This window comes from Ascaphus truei, chromosome 8 (genome assembly GCF_040206685.1).
Source record: "Ascaphus truei isolate aAscTru1 chromosome 8, aAscTru1.hap1, whole genome shotgun sequence".
Taxonomy (NCBI): Eukaryota; Metazoa; Chordata; class Amphibia; order Anura; family Ascaphidae; genus Ascaphus; species Ascaphus truei.
The window spans coordinates 61,864,333-61,879,876 of NC_134490.1; the positions used below are offsets into that span (position 1 = coordinate 61,864,333).

The 15,544-nt window shown below is 42.5% G+C and overlaps 1 protein-coding gene across 1 annotated transcript in view; it reads left to right on the forward strand.

The window, feature by feature from the left end:
- ADAM12 (ADAM metallopeptidase domain 12) overlaps positions 1-15,544 on the forward strand; it is a 350,504-nt gene that overhangs the window by 237,713 nt on the left and 97,247 nt on the right. Inside the window, exons 8-11 of the mRNA XM_075612257.1 lie at positions 1,406-1,477; positions 4,497-4,666; positions 7,165-7,249; positions 12,018-12,166. Coding sequence (XP_075468372.1) covers positions 1,406-1,477; positions 4,497-4,666; positions 7,165-7,249; positions 12,018-12,166 — 476 coding nt within the window. The remainder of the gene's footprint in view (positions 1-1,405; positions 1,478-4,496; positions 4,667-7,164; positions 7,250-12,017; positions 12,167-15,544) is intronic.

The window sequence follows — 15,544 nt, forward strand, 5'->3', positions numbered from 1 at the left end:
CTCTTGGATTTCTCCTCCTTTAAAGCAGTGATTCCACATACTGGCTGCCATAACATAGTACAAATGATACACGTGCCAGTATAGGAGATGTATTGTTTGTTAGGTTAGTAAGGGAATGGAAGTTCTGCTCTGAACCACTGCACTGACGCTGTGACCCTGTTGGGTGCAGGTTATTAGATAAGCCTTAAGGAAGTCCCTACTTGTCTGAAGAAGAGTCTTTATCCAACCAAAGAGAGGATAACTACTGTCCATGTAAGAATTGTATGATCAGTAACACTCCTCATATCTTGTTACAGTGCAGACAATAACACAGATAAAAGCACATTGTGTATCACTTCATAACATCATACCTTCCCAAAGATTCATTGGTTTTCTTTCCTCTGTTGAATTAAGATGCTTGTACAGTCAATCCTTGGGGAAGAAAGTGCTGGCCAGTAGCCCATTCAGGGACAGTTTTTTTCCATTGTGATAGAAACATGCTTCCATCAGTCAGCAAGAGGTTAGGAAAATGAAAGGGTCTATTTATTAAAGTTTCCGAGTCTGGGCTGTAAAAGTGGGGTATAAGTGGAGCAGAGAAAAATTACACATGTTTATCAGAGCCAGAAAAGCTCATTGCTTTCCATGGGTACAGTTTTTTGTTCCAATTTCCCTCCAGTATTGAAAATGGGAAACTTCGATAAACAATCCCCTCTGTGTAATATGTTACATTTAAATATCTCATCAAATTCAAAGGGAATGGCAACGTAGGCATTTTTTTTAGACTGTGAACATCATCAACCTATCATATTTGTCCTCTACATAAAGAATAGAAAAACCAGTAATGCATAAAACCATAACATATTGTAATTGCATTTTCACGCACATCACATGAATATAAAGTTTAATACAATTGTTGTAATGCTGCAAAACATTCAGTGCTGATACTAAATTAAGATATATATATATATATATATAGAAATAAGACCTAGATGTAGTAATATGTCACTTCATTGGGCATTAAGATGTGCTAAGGATTATCACAGTTTACTAAAGCTCCAATACAGGGTATCACAGCTCGATGCTGCGTTTATTGCCATTCAAGTCCATAGCAGTTAATATGGGATAGAATTGGGATACCCTTATCTGGGTTTAGTGAATGTCAGCTTAAGTCTCTTCTTGTTCTTGTAACACTGCGGTAAATTACAGCATGCACACTTGTTTGCACAATGAACTCTGTAACACTAAAACAAGGCAAATATACTGTAGTCCAGAAGAGCTTGGTACGTGGGATTCAAATCAAGGCTTTAAAAATGATCTACAAAACAATCACTTTGCCAAGGCTAAGCTAACGATGTATACAGTACGTTCACTTAGTAGTAGTGCCACTGTAACCGTTTGTAATAACATTTTTGTTTTAATTTCCCAGTTTCAGAGACAAGGAAAGGATGTGGAAAAAGTTAAACATAGACTCATAGAAATTGCAAATTATGTTGATAAGGTCAGTTCATTTTTATTTACGCTGCAAAAATTCGTTAAAACGTGGGTCGTGGGATACATGTTATTGCTTATGTTTATTTAGAGGACTGCTGGTGGATAAAGGTAGAACATGATCCAACAACAAAGAGACATACATTTATAATAGAATATACCCCCTAGCAACTATAAAGTATTGTGTAAATGATGTGTGAACCTCAGACACAGGTAGTGACAGTCAGATGTAGAAAAGGTTAGTGCACCTGCTGCTGCGATATTGTGGGATATTCTGCGTTATCACTGCCATTGAATCCTATGGAACATCGGTGATATTCTGCGTTATTACTCAATATTCTGCATTGTGAGTGCAATGGCCATTGCTACATCTGAAGCTAATGATAATATTAACCCCATTCAAATAAAAGGAAATCACTGAACATGGGCCAATGATCTTGAAGAACTTGCCCCTTTCCTCTGTTTGACCAAGTGCAGTTTCATATTTATATCTATCATGTTTGTCAAAATAATCTATACCATCTCACCCTTCCAGTCATTCCTTTTGCAAAATAACAGCTATGCTATAGACCCTTAGAAATTATGAAAGGTAATGTTGAAGTGGAATAAATCATCCCAAGGAGTCTCTACTCTCTTTGGACTACTATAAAATAAAGAAGCAATTGTCATATTTGCATCAACAACCCAAAAATACTAAGGGACCTATTCTAGTAGCTCCAAATTGTAATTACTAAATTGCGCGGTTTGCCATGTTCAGAAGTAGCGGAATGAAATGTAAGAAGAATCCCTATTCTCTATTGCAAATCGCATCTTCTAAACCGCTTCTATAAAAAGTAACCAACCGCACGGTTTAACTTGCTTTAGAAGTGGACTTACCCGAGCGGGTGCTAACTCCACCCCCAGTCTGACTTAGGGGTTTTACTTTCCGGCTCTGGCTTTAACTCGCAATAACAATCTCGCCACCTTTGAGGTAAAGTGGGAAAAAATGGCCGATGGAAGGTCCATGTGGGACCTGAGACGTTGCCTTCCCACTGTTTTTGGCTGCCACCTTAAATGGAGAATTGCATTATGAACTTGTGAGTAGAGGAGATGTAGAATAGGTTTTTTTCTAGAAATTGCTCTTGTACTTGCTTTTTATTCTGAACACAAACCTCAGAATTATCCAATGGTCTCAATTATAATGTTATTTTAAAGAAAAGGAAGCAGGACTTTCAGTCCTCAGGAAATGTCCTAAATAATAAAAAATGTGAAAACACATTTTCCAAATGGTAGAGAATGTGTTTTTATTTGACTTTAATTGAATAACAAAGTGCATATTTAACGTGGCAATCCAAGCCGGCGATTGTTTTTGCAAAGTGTTTTCTCCATTGTACTGAAGCAGGAAGTTTTGAAGCAGGGAGTTTTGAAGCAGCGAGTTTTGAAGCAGGGAGTTTTGAAGCAGGGAGGATGTCCCTGGAGCTGAACCCCGTTAATTTCAGCTCCAGGGACCCCCTACTTCTGGAGATACTTATCTCATAGTAATGGCTGCTTTTCAAAGCTTCTGCGGGCCAATAAGAAGCCATGAAGTCATCGGTGTGGCTTCCTATTGGCCCATGTGGAGAAGGAGTGGCTCAGTGAGTAAAGACACTGACTCTGGCACTGAGTTTGAGAGTTTGGGGAACCTGGTTCAATTCCCGGTGTCTGCTCCTTGTGACCATGGGCAAGTCACTTTATCTCCCTGTGCCTCAGCCACCAAAAACATTGTTTGTAAGCTCTACGGGGCAGGGTCTGTGTCTGCAAAAATGTCTCTGTAAAGCGCTGCGTAAAAACTATACAAGAACAAAACAATGAATGTGACGCGGGAGCTTTAAAAAAAACAGAGATACATATCTCGGGAAACGGGGTTCAGCTCCAGAGACACCCTGCTTCAAACCTATGTAAAAAAAAAAAAAATCAATGGCTTGGATTTCTCCTTTAAGTAGGGGACACATGGGGTAACTTCTTCATGTGTATATATGTTTATGTTGCATTTTTCCATGGTCTCTGTCACTAATATGATTTTGAATAGTCTCTATTGTAACATAAGATCTTTATACTGTGATACCATTGTTTAAAATCTTCAAACACGCGGTGCTTTTTTAAATGAGCCTGTCGGATTCCTACCATCTTCTCGGTAGGGATGCTAGGAGGTTGTTTTTTTAATGCTGCATAAGATAAGCAGTTCTGACTAACACAACCCTTTGATGTATCACTCAGATAGATACTTTTCTGCTTAGTCAAATGTGACTCACATCAATAAACCAAATACCCCGCGGGTTGAATTTCCATTAATTCTATCCTTCAGGAAATAATAATATACCCATCTTTCATAGCATTATCACACCGTCAGATTGCATTGGTTTACATCTTGTACCAAATTGAGTCAATGCAATGACTGCAAAGGGGGCGAACATTTAAAGTGAACCTAATTACCAGAGCAAAACAAATCATACATGGATTTGTGTAACTAATAGAACAAATTACATTATTAATCAGTTACATTTTGAAAGTGTTTTACTGCTGCCTGGACATGAAAATGCATTAATTAGAATGACAGCTCAGTCAGAGCGTAACTAGATTTTTAATTTAGAAAATGGTCTTATTTCACAAATTAAGAACGTGTGCTCTTTTCCTTTATCTGTATATGTTTAAAGCTCATATAGCAGCCTATAGGTCAATAGGGCTTTATCTGGCAGTATATTTAATGATATATACCTGGTGTGCTATACTACAGATAAACCCCCCATCCCCCCACACTGCAATGTACATGAAAAGGCTGTTTAATTTGAAATGATACTCTATTATAATCAGAATTTGCCGTGATTGAAACTGATTAGCTAATTAACAGAAGTATCAAGTTGTTTAATGAGAGCAAAGGAAAGCTGTGCAGGGGTTTGTGTATTGCTAAAAAAATAATTTTCTGTCTGCAATAAAAGACTATCTTTTCTACCGATGATGTTGCGAAACCTGGGGTGCAGTACATTTATTCAGAAATGCATTGTCTTTTTTAGTTTTTCAGGCCATTGAATATTCGAGTGGCGTTGGTTGGAGTGGAAATTTGGAGCGATGCAGATAAATGCTCAATAACTCAGGATCCTTTCACCAGTCTCCATGAGTTCCTGGATTGGAGGAAGATGAAGTTACTACCTCAGAAGTCCCACGACAACGCACAACTGGTCAGGTGGGTCTTCTTGCTTTCTGTTTTCAACTGAGTAGGACATTTGCTCACTGAGTGTGTTGCATTGGCAGTCATTTGCATTAATAGTAAGAGCATTGCTTTGATATAAAAGAAAAAATACCACTGTGGTGCATTTGCCTGTGTCAGGCAACCCTGTCTTTCCTCATTATCGCTTAGCAAAAAGTGCTCCCGCTGCAGCAAGGGATTCTGGGTAATGGTAATGAGTGACACACTGTGCTAATATGTATGTCATTACCCAGAATCCCTGGCTGCAGCAGAAGCACTATTTGCTAAGTGATAATGGGGAAAGGCAGGGTTACAGACCTGTCTGAGACATTCAAATGCACCACAAGTGGTATTTTTATTTACTGTACGGTGGAGGGTTTTTGTTTTTTGATGTGTGATAATTAATGTTTTATGATGTGCTTTCCAGGGAGGAAGGGTGAAATAGTATTTTATGGGACCATAAGGGTTATGGTCGTTATATATCAAGGTCTCCCAGCTGCAAATCCTGGGCAACATTAGAGCAAAACCATTGCACCAGAAATATCAAAGAAAAAGGGTCCCACAAGATACAATTCTATGTTTTGTTTTGGTGCAGTTTTTATGCTCCACTTTTGCCCCAAAAATGGGGCAAACAAATACCACCAGATTTATCAACGAAAAAGGTGCTCGATTTTGTTTTCAAAGGAATTTTAGCATGAAGAAATCTAGTGTTATTTTTGCCCCAGTTTTTCATCCAGGAAACATTTGTCTGGGAGTCATCAAAGCACGATCCGAATCGGCGATACCGGCTGTTCAAGTCAATGGCAGATATCGCTGTTCCAGGCTTGATTGTGCGGATCGCGTTTTGATGACACCCGGGGGTGTGTGAGTGTGTGTGTGTGTGTGTGTGTGTGTGTGTGTGTGCCGGTAGCTGGGCCCCTCCACCTGCAGCATCGTCATGACATCACGGCGTGACGTCACGTCATGCCACTGCATCACTTCACCATGACAATGCAACGCTGCAGAAGGAAGGTCACTCCGCATAAGGTAAAACACCACTGCGTGTGCGCACACACCTCCCCCAGCTACACGTGCACACACACACCCTAATTCCCTTCACACATCCCTACCTTGGGGTGAGCAGTGGTGCAGTCCTGCGCCGGTTCGGGGAACCCCAGATCCCTCCTTCAGCTCTCCCTTCTCCTATTGGGTGGAATTTGTCTCCCGGTGCCAAAGGAGAAGGGAGAGGAGGGAGCATGGGGCTGCCCGAAGGCGCGGGTCCCAAGGCAACCGCTTCGCTCTAAGGCTGGCCCTGCGTGAATGTTCCATAAGAGATTATACATATACAGAATACAGTGAGCAAAACACACAGCTATGTTTGCCACTGAAGGACTGGAACATTGGTACATTTCTCATGTTTTATCTACAGCGTATGTTTTCACTTAGCAACAGTTTTAGGGCAGTAGTGGCCAACTCCAGTCCTCAAGGGCCACCGACAACTGAGCCACTGATTGAGCCACCTGTGCTGAAGCAGGGATATCCTAAAAACCTGACCAGTTGGTGGCCCTGGAGGAATGGAGTTGGCCACCCCTGCTTTTGGGTGTGAAGTACAGATTGAAACCCTTTTTCCCAAAGGACCATGATTTAATTACAGTATGGATGCAACGCTTACTATGTGAAAACAGCACAGGCCGTATAGTTAGGACCTTGCAGAATTAATGGATCAATATTTTTTATGCAATGTATGCTTTATAGCACTACTATATGTACTGATTGTAACCTTTTTGGATCTGCATTGATTATATAAATAATATATTCATTTAGAGAATCAATGCGCTGTAATTGGGAAGGATAAACTGACCTGTCAAGCATCAGAACCAACATTGGACTATGCACATAGCTGTTGGAGGGCTATCTGCAATAACTGGGCTTGGAACGTATTGTCCGCTTCACCTGCCTGACCACTGACAGAGCAACAGACATCTAGTTCAAGAGACCATTACAGAGGCCTCACGCTCTCCCCAGGCAATCAGTGGGGAAGAGAGCGGGGCTCTGTATACGGGGAAAACAATCAACCACTGCTATCAATGCAGGAGTGCTCAACTCCAGTCTTCAAGACCCCCCCCCCCCCTAACAGGTCAGGTTTTAAGGATATCCCAGCTTCAGCACAGGTGGCTCAATCAGTCCCAGCTTCAGCACAGGTGGCTCAATCAGAGTCTCAATCTTTGACTGAGCCACTGATTGATCCACCTGTGCTGAAGCTGGGATATCCTTAAAACCTGACCTGTTGGGGGGGGCCTTGGGGACTGGAGTTGAGGGCCCCTGCACTAGTAATGCCGATGGGAATTAGATGGAACAGGGTGTGTATTTCCATGTGAAGACGTTCAGTGTGAATAGTAAGATTGTTTTCTCTATAACAGAGCCGGTACTAAATAGCATCATTCATTTGCGGTGATTAAAAAAGTGTTGAGCAAAGTTAGGTTCACATGCAATCTGTTTCCTGTTTTTCTTTCTAGTGGGGTATATTTTCAAGGGACAACAATTGGTATGGCTCCTATAATGAGCATGTGCACGGCAGATAAATCTGGTGGAGTTGTCATGGTAAGTAGTTGTCATCAAGCAACTTTGATTACTAGGGCACAATGGCCTAAGTTCACTAAAGGTCGATAAGTGAACAATTGGCATTATCAATGATGGGGTGTATGCAAATGAGCATTCAAATGAGCAATTAATGCCAAATTACTCATTCACATGCTATTCACTAAACTCTGCAATACCTACCAATATCCATCTATGACCAAACAATATTGCACATTTGTATCCCCAAACCCAGGCTAGAGTTAAGCCTATCTTGCCTTTGTAAATAATGGCCACTAAATTCATTGGCAAGATAAGAGTCGCCAACCTAGTATAGATGATACAAATAGATAATATTAACATTGTCGACATATTATATCAATCCCTTAGCAGCCCAAGTGCATCTAGTTTTGACCAACCCGTAACTAGCTGGCCACTTGAGCTACCAAGGGGTTAATATTTGCACATATAGATGTTATTTTTGTGTTCCATTTGTTGGGCGTCACTTGTACAGTCTGTTAACCCCTTGGGGGCATGAAGGCATGCCTTTGCAATGGATTGGTAGCCTCAGGACAGATAAGGGTTAAATAATGTTTCTGCCACAGGTTTATTTTTAGGAAATCTTGTTACATAGCCCCATGGTAGCAAAGTATATGTCCCACCCCTTAACCATTGCATCTCGACCGCTGATTTACGCTAATTTCTAGTTGACGCTTATTTATATTGCTAGAGCTGTTTGACGCCGAGTTAATGCGATTTTCGTGTATTCAAATGTGATGAATATCGCTACTCATAAATAACTAAATCCTAGTGAGGTCATTCTAAAAAATATCTCCACCTTCCTATTTCTTCATAAAACCAATTTTACTGCAGCTATAGCAACCTTTAGTAAATCCAGCCCACTGCTCCGCTGCTGAAACAACCCTATAAACAAGTTCCAAGTTTTATGCATGATGGCCATGTTCACTTAGTGGTGCTATTCCATAAGACATGTTTATGTGCTGGCAGACACCTTACAGCCCAATAATTTCATAGGCCTGGAGTATGTCCTATTCAAAATGTACTTTATTATATTATCAACTTTATGCTGCTTTTACTGTCATTATGACTGCTAAATTCTTGAATATTGCAGAACTGTTCAAAGTGCTACTTACCAAAGTAAACCCTGTATTGAGAAAGAGACCTTTGTAAAAAGCTTTAGCATTGTAAATAATTCTCATTGGATAGTTTAGCCACTGATCATAAATGTAGTGGGGAAACATCTTAACTGCCTAATAAAAATATGTGACCTGATTAATGCATACAAATCTTAAATCGAGAGCCAGCAGACTCACTTGTTCTCTTAATTACTCTGATAATTGTTTTACTTCCAGTGCTGACTTCTGCAAATGCCTCTCATGAATGTTTTATTGAACAACCGATTAAGGGCTCTGTATTAACACCTTCAAAGCTGGAGTGGCCCGTAATCTCAGTATAGATGGCCGAAACTGTCACAATCTGTTTCCCGGCACTTCCAAAGTTTTCCATGCAAAATCAGTTCCGCGGTGTAAAATCCACCGGCAGATTGCTACAGTTTCAATCCGAGCGGATTCATCCAAACCGCCATGGGATACAATTCGCTGATGGATTTTAGCAATCCAATCCACAGATTCCGCAATCCGCTGACGGATTTTAAGAATCCAATCCGTGGATTATTGCTGAATCTGCAGATTGGATTCTTAAAATCCGGCACTGGCGTGCAGCATCCGTGGGTATAGATTGTGGGTGATAAAAAAAAAAAAATCAAAACAATCTGCAGAAGGCGAATCGCCATATTTGGCCAAAGGACCTATCTCTAAATATAAGTCAAATCATTTGATCTGTGAAACAACTGCCTTACGGAAAATATTATTAAACAACAAAAAGGACTTTAGTAGAGTAAGATTTTCACTTGTAGCTTATTATTCCAGAGAACAGGAATACTTATGCTATTATTAGAGATGTGTGAAACTTTTGGCCGAGCTCGCAAATTTGTCCTTTTTATAAATCAGTTCTGTACTATGAGAAAATACTTGTAGCGTTTTGTTTCTTTAAAACAACTTTAAATTACATTTTTAATGCATTATAATGTAACAAGCCTGTTTTTGTTTCTATAGCAACCATTTAAAAAGTCACAGATACTGAGTCAATACTCCTGCAGCCATTTAGTGAACCCCTGAGGCGAATTTTCGCAGATCGATCGGCAACTTGGCTAATTACTTATCATTGTGTGGATTGTATTGAAGGATATATTAAAGGGGAAAACATTTGGACTACTGCTTCAAGCTGTGGAAAAAATTGCAGTTTCGCCAGAGTTCGCAAAGGGATTCGCCAAGCTTTTTAATTCAGAAATGAAATAGTGTATGTGAATTAGCAACAAAAAAAATAAATCTTATTTTCAAGCAATTTTGGCGAAACCTAGGGAAAAGTCGTAAAAAATAAATAAATAGATAATTCCTGTTGCTTTATACAACCAATCCCCAAATGTCATTTTGACACTTGTGACAAAGGGCAATACCATGATACTAGATGCAGATTATAAATGACTATTAAATGATAAAAACAAATGTTTTGGGGTTTCCTACTTAGCCTCCAAATTGATTTATCCCATGACTGAAGCCACAAACTGAAATAGCCCAGCAAGAAAAGATGGAGGTGCACAGATTGCGTTGCAAAACAAATGCTGACGTTTTTCTGCATGCTTCAAGCAGACAGAAATATTAATTTTCAGGGACGCAGCCACCTTCCTCAGATAATGCCAACTGAAATAGTCAGGTCCAATACTATGTCATTATTATCTATAAAGAAACCACCAGAACAAGATTGCTGTAAAAAAACAAAAAAAACTTTGAGAAAAATGAGACCGTACATTGTAAAACGGCTGATTGAGCTACCTGTGCTGAAGCAGGGACTGATTGAGCCACCTGTGCTGAAGTAGGGATATCCTGAAAACCTGACTTGTTTGGGGGGAAGGAGGGGCTGAGGACTAGCATTGAGCACCCCTAAAACAGAGAACAGCAATCAGTGAGCTTAAAGACAGCTGAAGTACAAATAATTCACATTAGTTAACAAGGATCTGTGGTCGAATATATTTAATACAAAATTGACTTCAAATTATTATTATTTTTTAGTATTAATGTTTTGTCTATACTGAATTTATGTTGGTGGCTCATTCTTTACCAAACCTTAAGAATATTGCATTCATAGATATTGAAATACTGAATGCGATTACTATACTACCACTAGGTTCAACATGTCTTGGCTTGCACATTGTTGCTCAAAACGTTCATCATTTGCAAAGCCATGTGCAAGTTCAGGGGCTAAGTGGGTGGCTAGAAAGGGTGGCTAGGATAAATAATCTTATTGTATCTGTTTATAACAATATTTATTTATTTTTAGATTTCACCAATGACAAAAAAAAAGGTTGTGTTGATTTTTGTTTCGTCAGGAATTTCTAAGTACATTTACCCTTGGCCAACCTGCTGCTTCTGCGCCACTAATCTCATGTTCCTGACCACTGCTGAAGTCAAAATATCACGGCGTGATCTATAGTAGGAATACACAACTCCAGTCCTCAAGCCCCCCGTCAGGTTTTAAGCCTATCCCACCTCCATCACAGGTGGCTCAGTCAAAGACTGAGCCTCTGATTGAGCCACCTGTGTTGAAGCAGGGACTGATTGAGCCACCTGTGCTGAAGCTGGGATATACTCAATATCGGACCTGTTTGGGGGGTCTTGAGGACTGGAGTTAAGCACCACTGATCTACAGTTCACTTGACACCAATTATTGTCAGATTGCTTGTTAAATATAATGGCACCTCATTTCCTGTTTGGTTACATTGTTATTTCCTACTGGCTTTCACTACAGAATGTATTTGTTTCCTTCTAATAACCTTTCCAACATAATGCTACATGTTTAGAGAATCATTGTAACATTAAAACAAAAAAAAAATGGGATTGTGGTATTTCTAATGCATTCATTATTGTTTTGCTGAGTTACAAGTTTCCATGTCCAGAAAGCAATTGGAAACCCTCACAATGCCAATGAAATATTACAAACCCTTACAGTACCCTCACAAACCCACGGGGACACACAAAAGTAAGTATGTGTAGTAAAAGGGAAGAGATTGTGAGGATATATAGTGCTAGGTTTTCAACATGATTTTCCTTTGGGGAAAGTACCGAGAAAAGCTTTGTGGGTTAAATGTGTCTTGATGATGTAAACGGCTGTGTATATGGATTTGGATGATAAATTAAACCAATGCATCAATCAGTGATGGGAAAAACATCACAATCTGCTTAACTCGTTACTGAAAGAAGATACTGAACTGTCATTTCTTGCACCCTTTGGAAAGCAATGGGTTACCCGAATGAGTATCCAGTACTAGTAATCTTTTGCAACTTATTGATGCAGAAAGGTCCAAATGTGCCATCAATGCTGTCTGCATTTGGGAAATGAAGCAGAAACAGTATTTGAGAAAACTCATCAAAAAGCTATTCCGCCACTTAAAACAAGGATTGCTTTGTGTTGATTCTTGATGATGGCTTAGTTGAAAGGTAAGGTAGGGGAGTGTGAGTTTCAATGTAGCCGGGCTCTGGAATTGTCACTAGAAGCATCAGCAGAGCCATAATAATGGTATATCAGGGCGTGGTTAAATCCCGGGGGTCCATCTATTTGATCTTTTAATCACATTGTGCAGAAATCCTACAAAGGACAGTCATACTGTACGTTGCAGCCAAGTGGAGACGGCATAACTTTTTCCTTATTTTTAAAGGACCACTCGGATAATCCTCTTGGTGCAGCTGTAACACTGGCACATGAACTTGGCCACAACTTTGGGATGAATCATGACACACTGGAAAGAGGCTGTAACTGCCGAGGATCAACTGACAAAGGCGGCTGTATCATGACTCCGTCTACCACGTGAGTGCACATTAGTTAATATTTTCATGGTGTTTATTACTACTGTGGCTGCGATTGAACATGTTGCACAAATCCAATACTAATTATACACTATTAAGATAGTATGGGCCAGATTCACTATAGGTTGTTGTTAGCTTTGTTAACAAGTCATTAAGCTAAGGCAGCGCTCGCTAACATATGACATTATTCATTGTTTTCTAAAGCAAATGTCACATTAATCATGTTTTACTCCCGTGTAAAGGTTGGCGTTTTGTTCCCACTCCCGCTAAAAAATGAGATGAAATAAGTCTTCCCTAAGATGTGAAAATTCTCAGAGACTCAGAGAATGTGTCATAGTGTGTGTCACAGATACTCACTGCGTGTAAAACATGCGGACAGAGACACACGCCCGCGCAGACCGAGGCACGTGCCCGCACAGACCGAGGCACATGCCCGCACAGACCGAGACACATGCCCGCACAGACCGAGACACACGCCCGCGCAGACCGAGACACACGCCCGCGCAGACCGAGGCACGCGCCCGCACAGACCGAGACACACGCCCGCACAGACCGAGACACACGCCCGCGCAGACCGAGGCACGCGCCCGCGCAGACCGAGGCACGCGCCCTCACAGACCGAGACACACGCCCGCGCAGACCGAGGCACGTGCCCGCACAGACCGAGGCACGCGCCCGCGCAGGCCGAGGCACGCGCCCGCACAGACCGAGACACACGCTTGCGCAGACCGAGGCACGTGCCCGCGCAGACCGAGGCACGCGCCCGCGCAGGCCGAGGCACGCGCCCGCGCAGGCCGAGGCACGCGCCCGCGCAGGCCGAGGCACGCGCCCGCGCAGGCCGAGGCACGCGCCCGCGCAGACCGAGGCACGCGCCCGCGCAGACGAGGCACGCGCCCGCGCAGGCCGAGGCACGCGCCCGCGCAGGCCGAGGCACGCGCCCGCGCAGACCGAGGCACGCGCCCGCGCAGACCGAGGCACGCGCCCGCGCAGACCGAGGCACGCGCCCGCGCAGGCCGAGGCACGCGCCCGGGCAGGCCGAGGCACGCGCCCGGGCAGGCCGAGGCACGCGCCCGGGCAGGCCGAGGCACGCGCCCGGGCAGGCCGAGGCACGCGCCCGGGCAGGCCGAGGCACGCGCCCGGGCAGGCCGAGGCACGCGCCCGGGCAGGCCGAGGCACGCGCCCGGGCAGGCCGAGGCACGCGCCCGGGCAGGCCGAGGCACGCGCCCGGGCAGGCCGAGGCACGCGCCCGGGCAGGCCGAGGCACGCGCCCGCGCAGGCCGAGGCACGCGCCCGGGCAGGCCGAGGCACGCGCCCGGGCAGGCCGAGGCACGCGCCCGGGCAGGCCGAGGCACGCGCCCGGGCAGGCCGAGGCACGCGCCCGGGCAGGCCGAGGCACGCGCCCGGGCAGGCCGAGGCACGCGCCCGGGCAGGCCGAGGCACGCGCCCGGGCAGGCCGAGGCACGCGCCCGGGCAGGCCGAGGCACGCGCCCGCGCAGGCCGAGACACAGATGTTGTTTTTTGTAATCACTGGGAGCTGAGCCGCGTTAATTTCAGCTCCAGGGACCCCCTGCTCTCTGAGATATTTACCTCTGTGTATTGGGTGCCGGTAGCAGCTCCGGAGGTTTAAATGTCCTGATAACGAAGGCCTATAGGAAGCCGCAAGAGATGATCTCACGGTCTCCTATTGGCCCATGTGATGCGGGACATTTAATCCACCATTATGTTCTCCACACACAGCCCAGCCGGAGCTGCTACCCGCACCCGCTACAGAGGTAAGAATCCAGGGAAGCAGAGGTACCCGGAGCTTAAAGGAACGCAGTCTCGGCTTCAAACATTATTTATTTTTTTAAAGGAAAGCAGAATTTGTGCTTTAAAATGAGCAGCACTAGCACAGGCAGAGCTGATTGCACAGTTTAATAAATGGGATGTTTATAAGGAAAACCGCTACATACCTGGGACTATGGCAATACATTGTGGTTTCTCATAAGATAAACATAGCCAATGGAGCAGATAACATAATAGTGTTCTTTGTGCAGTAATATCATATGGATGTAACCATGCAGAATACTTCCGTTAAAATAATGTTGAACTATAGAAACACCAGTATATTCTGTAGTACAGTATGTAACCAAAAATGTCCTCGTGATTCTGTGTATGATGTGCAGCATTCTGACACTGCTAGAAATAAATAAGAATTATACATTATATACCACATTAAGAATTCAAAATGCATTGGGAATAAATATATGATTGAAGGTCAGTAAGAGCATAGAGTACAATAATCTTAGTAGATCTACAAAACAATTTAAGATAATATTTTGTTTCAGGTTTTCTCCATTGGAAAAAAACACTCTGAAATCAATAGTATTTCAGTTAAAAGCACAACTATACCACCACTTGTCAGACAGGCTGTAATTTTGAAGAATACCCATCCATTTGCAGTTTGATGGAAACAAGATAACACATTTCCCTACAAATCATGTCTGCCATTCTAAATAAGTTGAGATAGAGTGAGTAGAACATGACTTCTACAGTAAGTGGAAAAATCATTATACTGTAGTAGGTTATACAAGACACGGTTTCAAGCAAATGACAAAAGGGCTTATAGGAAAAAATAAAGAGTAGCAGTTTACTTGTTCTTTTATGTCACATATACATATAAGAAATGGATGACAAAACAAGTTGTATACAACATTTAGTATGATCCGTTTCAGAGCGGAGGTACAACATGCTTAGTTATTAATGGTACTTCTAAGCTGTTATTAAACAAAGACATTCATAGTAAAAGTTGTGATTGATACAAATTGCAGGGCAATGGGATTCTTAATTTCATCCATGAGACTGTAAGCTCTTTGGGGCAGGGACTCCTTTTCCTAAATGTTACTTTGGTGTCTGAAGCGCTTCTCCTCATGATGTGTTATTTGTATTATTTGTTATGTATATGATTGTTACATGTATTACTGCTGTGAGGCGCTATGTACATTAATGACGCTGTATAATAGTAGCTACACATACATACATATTTGTGAGAGTGGGCGCTTTTACTCACGTTTTGGGTTTTAAAAAATGTTTTGTCAGAACTCAATTCGTTCTCGTTTTGTAAAAAAAAAATATATAGAAAAAACTCAAACGTTACGTTTGGCTGAAGATTTTCACAGAATTTATGGGTGGGGGGGGGTGATCTCCAATAGTTGGAGCCGTTTAATAGGAAAAATAACCAAATTTAAAAAAAAATCTTAAGTTGAGCCTCAGGTTTAGGTTTTGAATTTTACTCGAATAAGAAAGTTTTTATTTCCGGAGTTTGCAAAGTTCAGGTTTTGAGCCCACAAACCTGCCCATCCTTAGATATTTGTAGCGTAAAAAAAATATTTCTGACTCT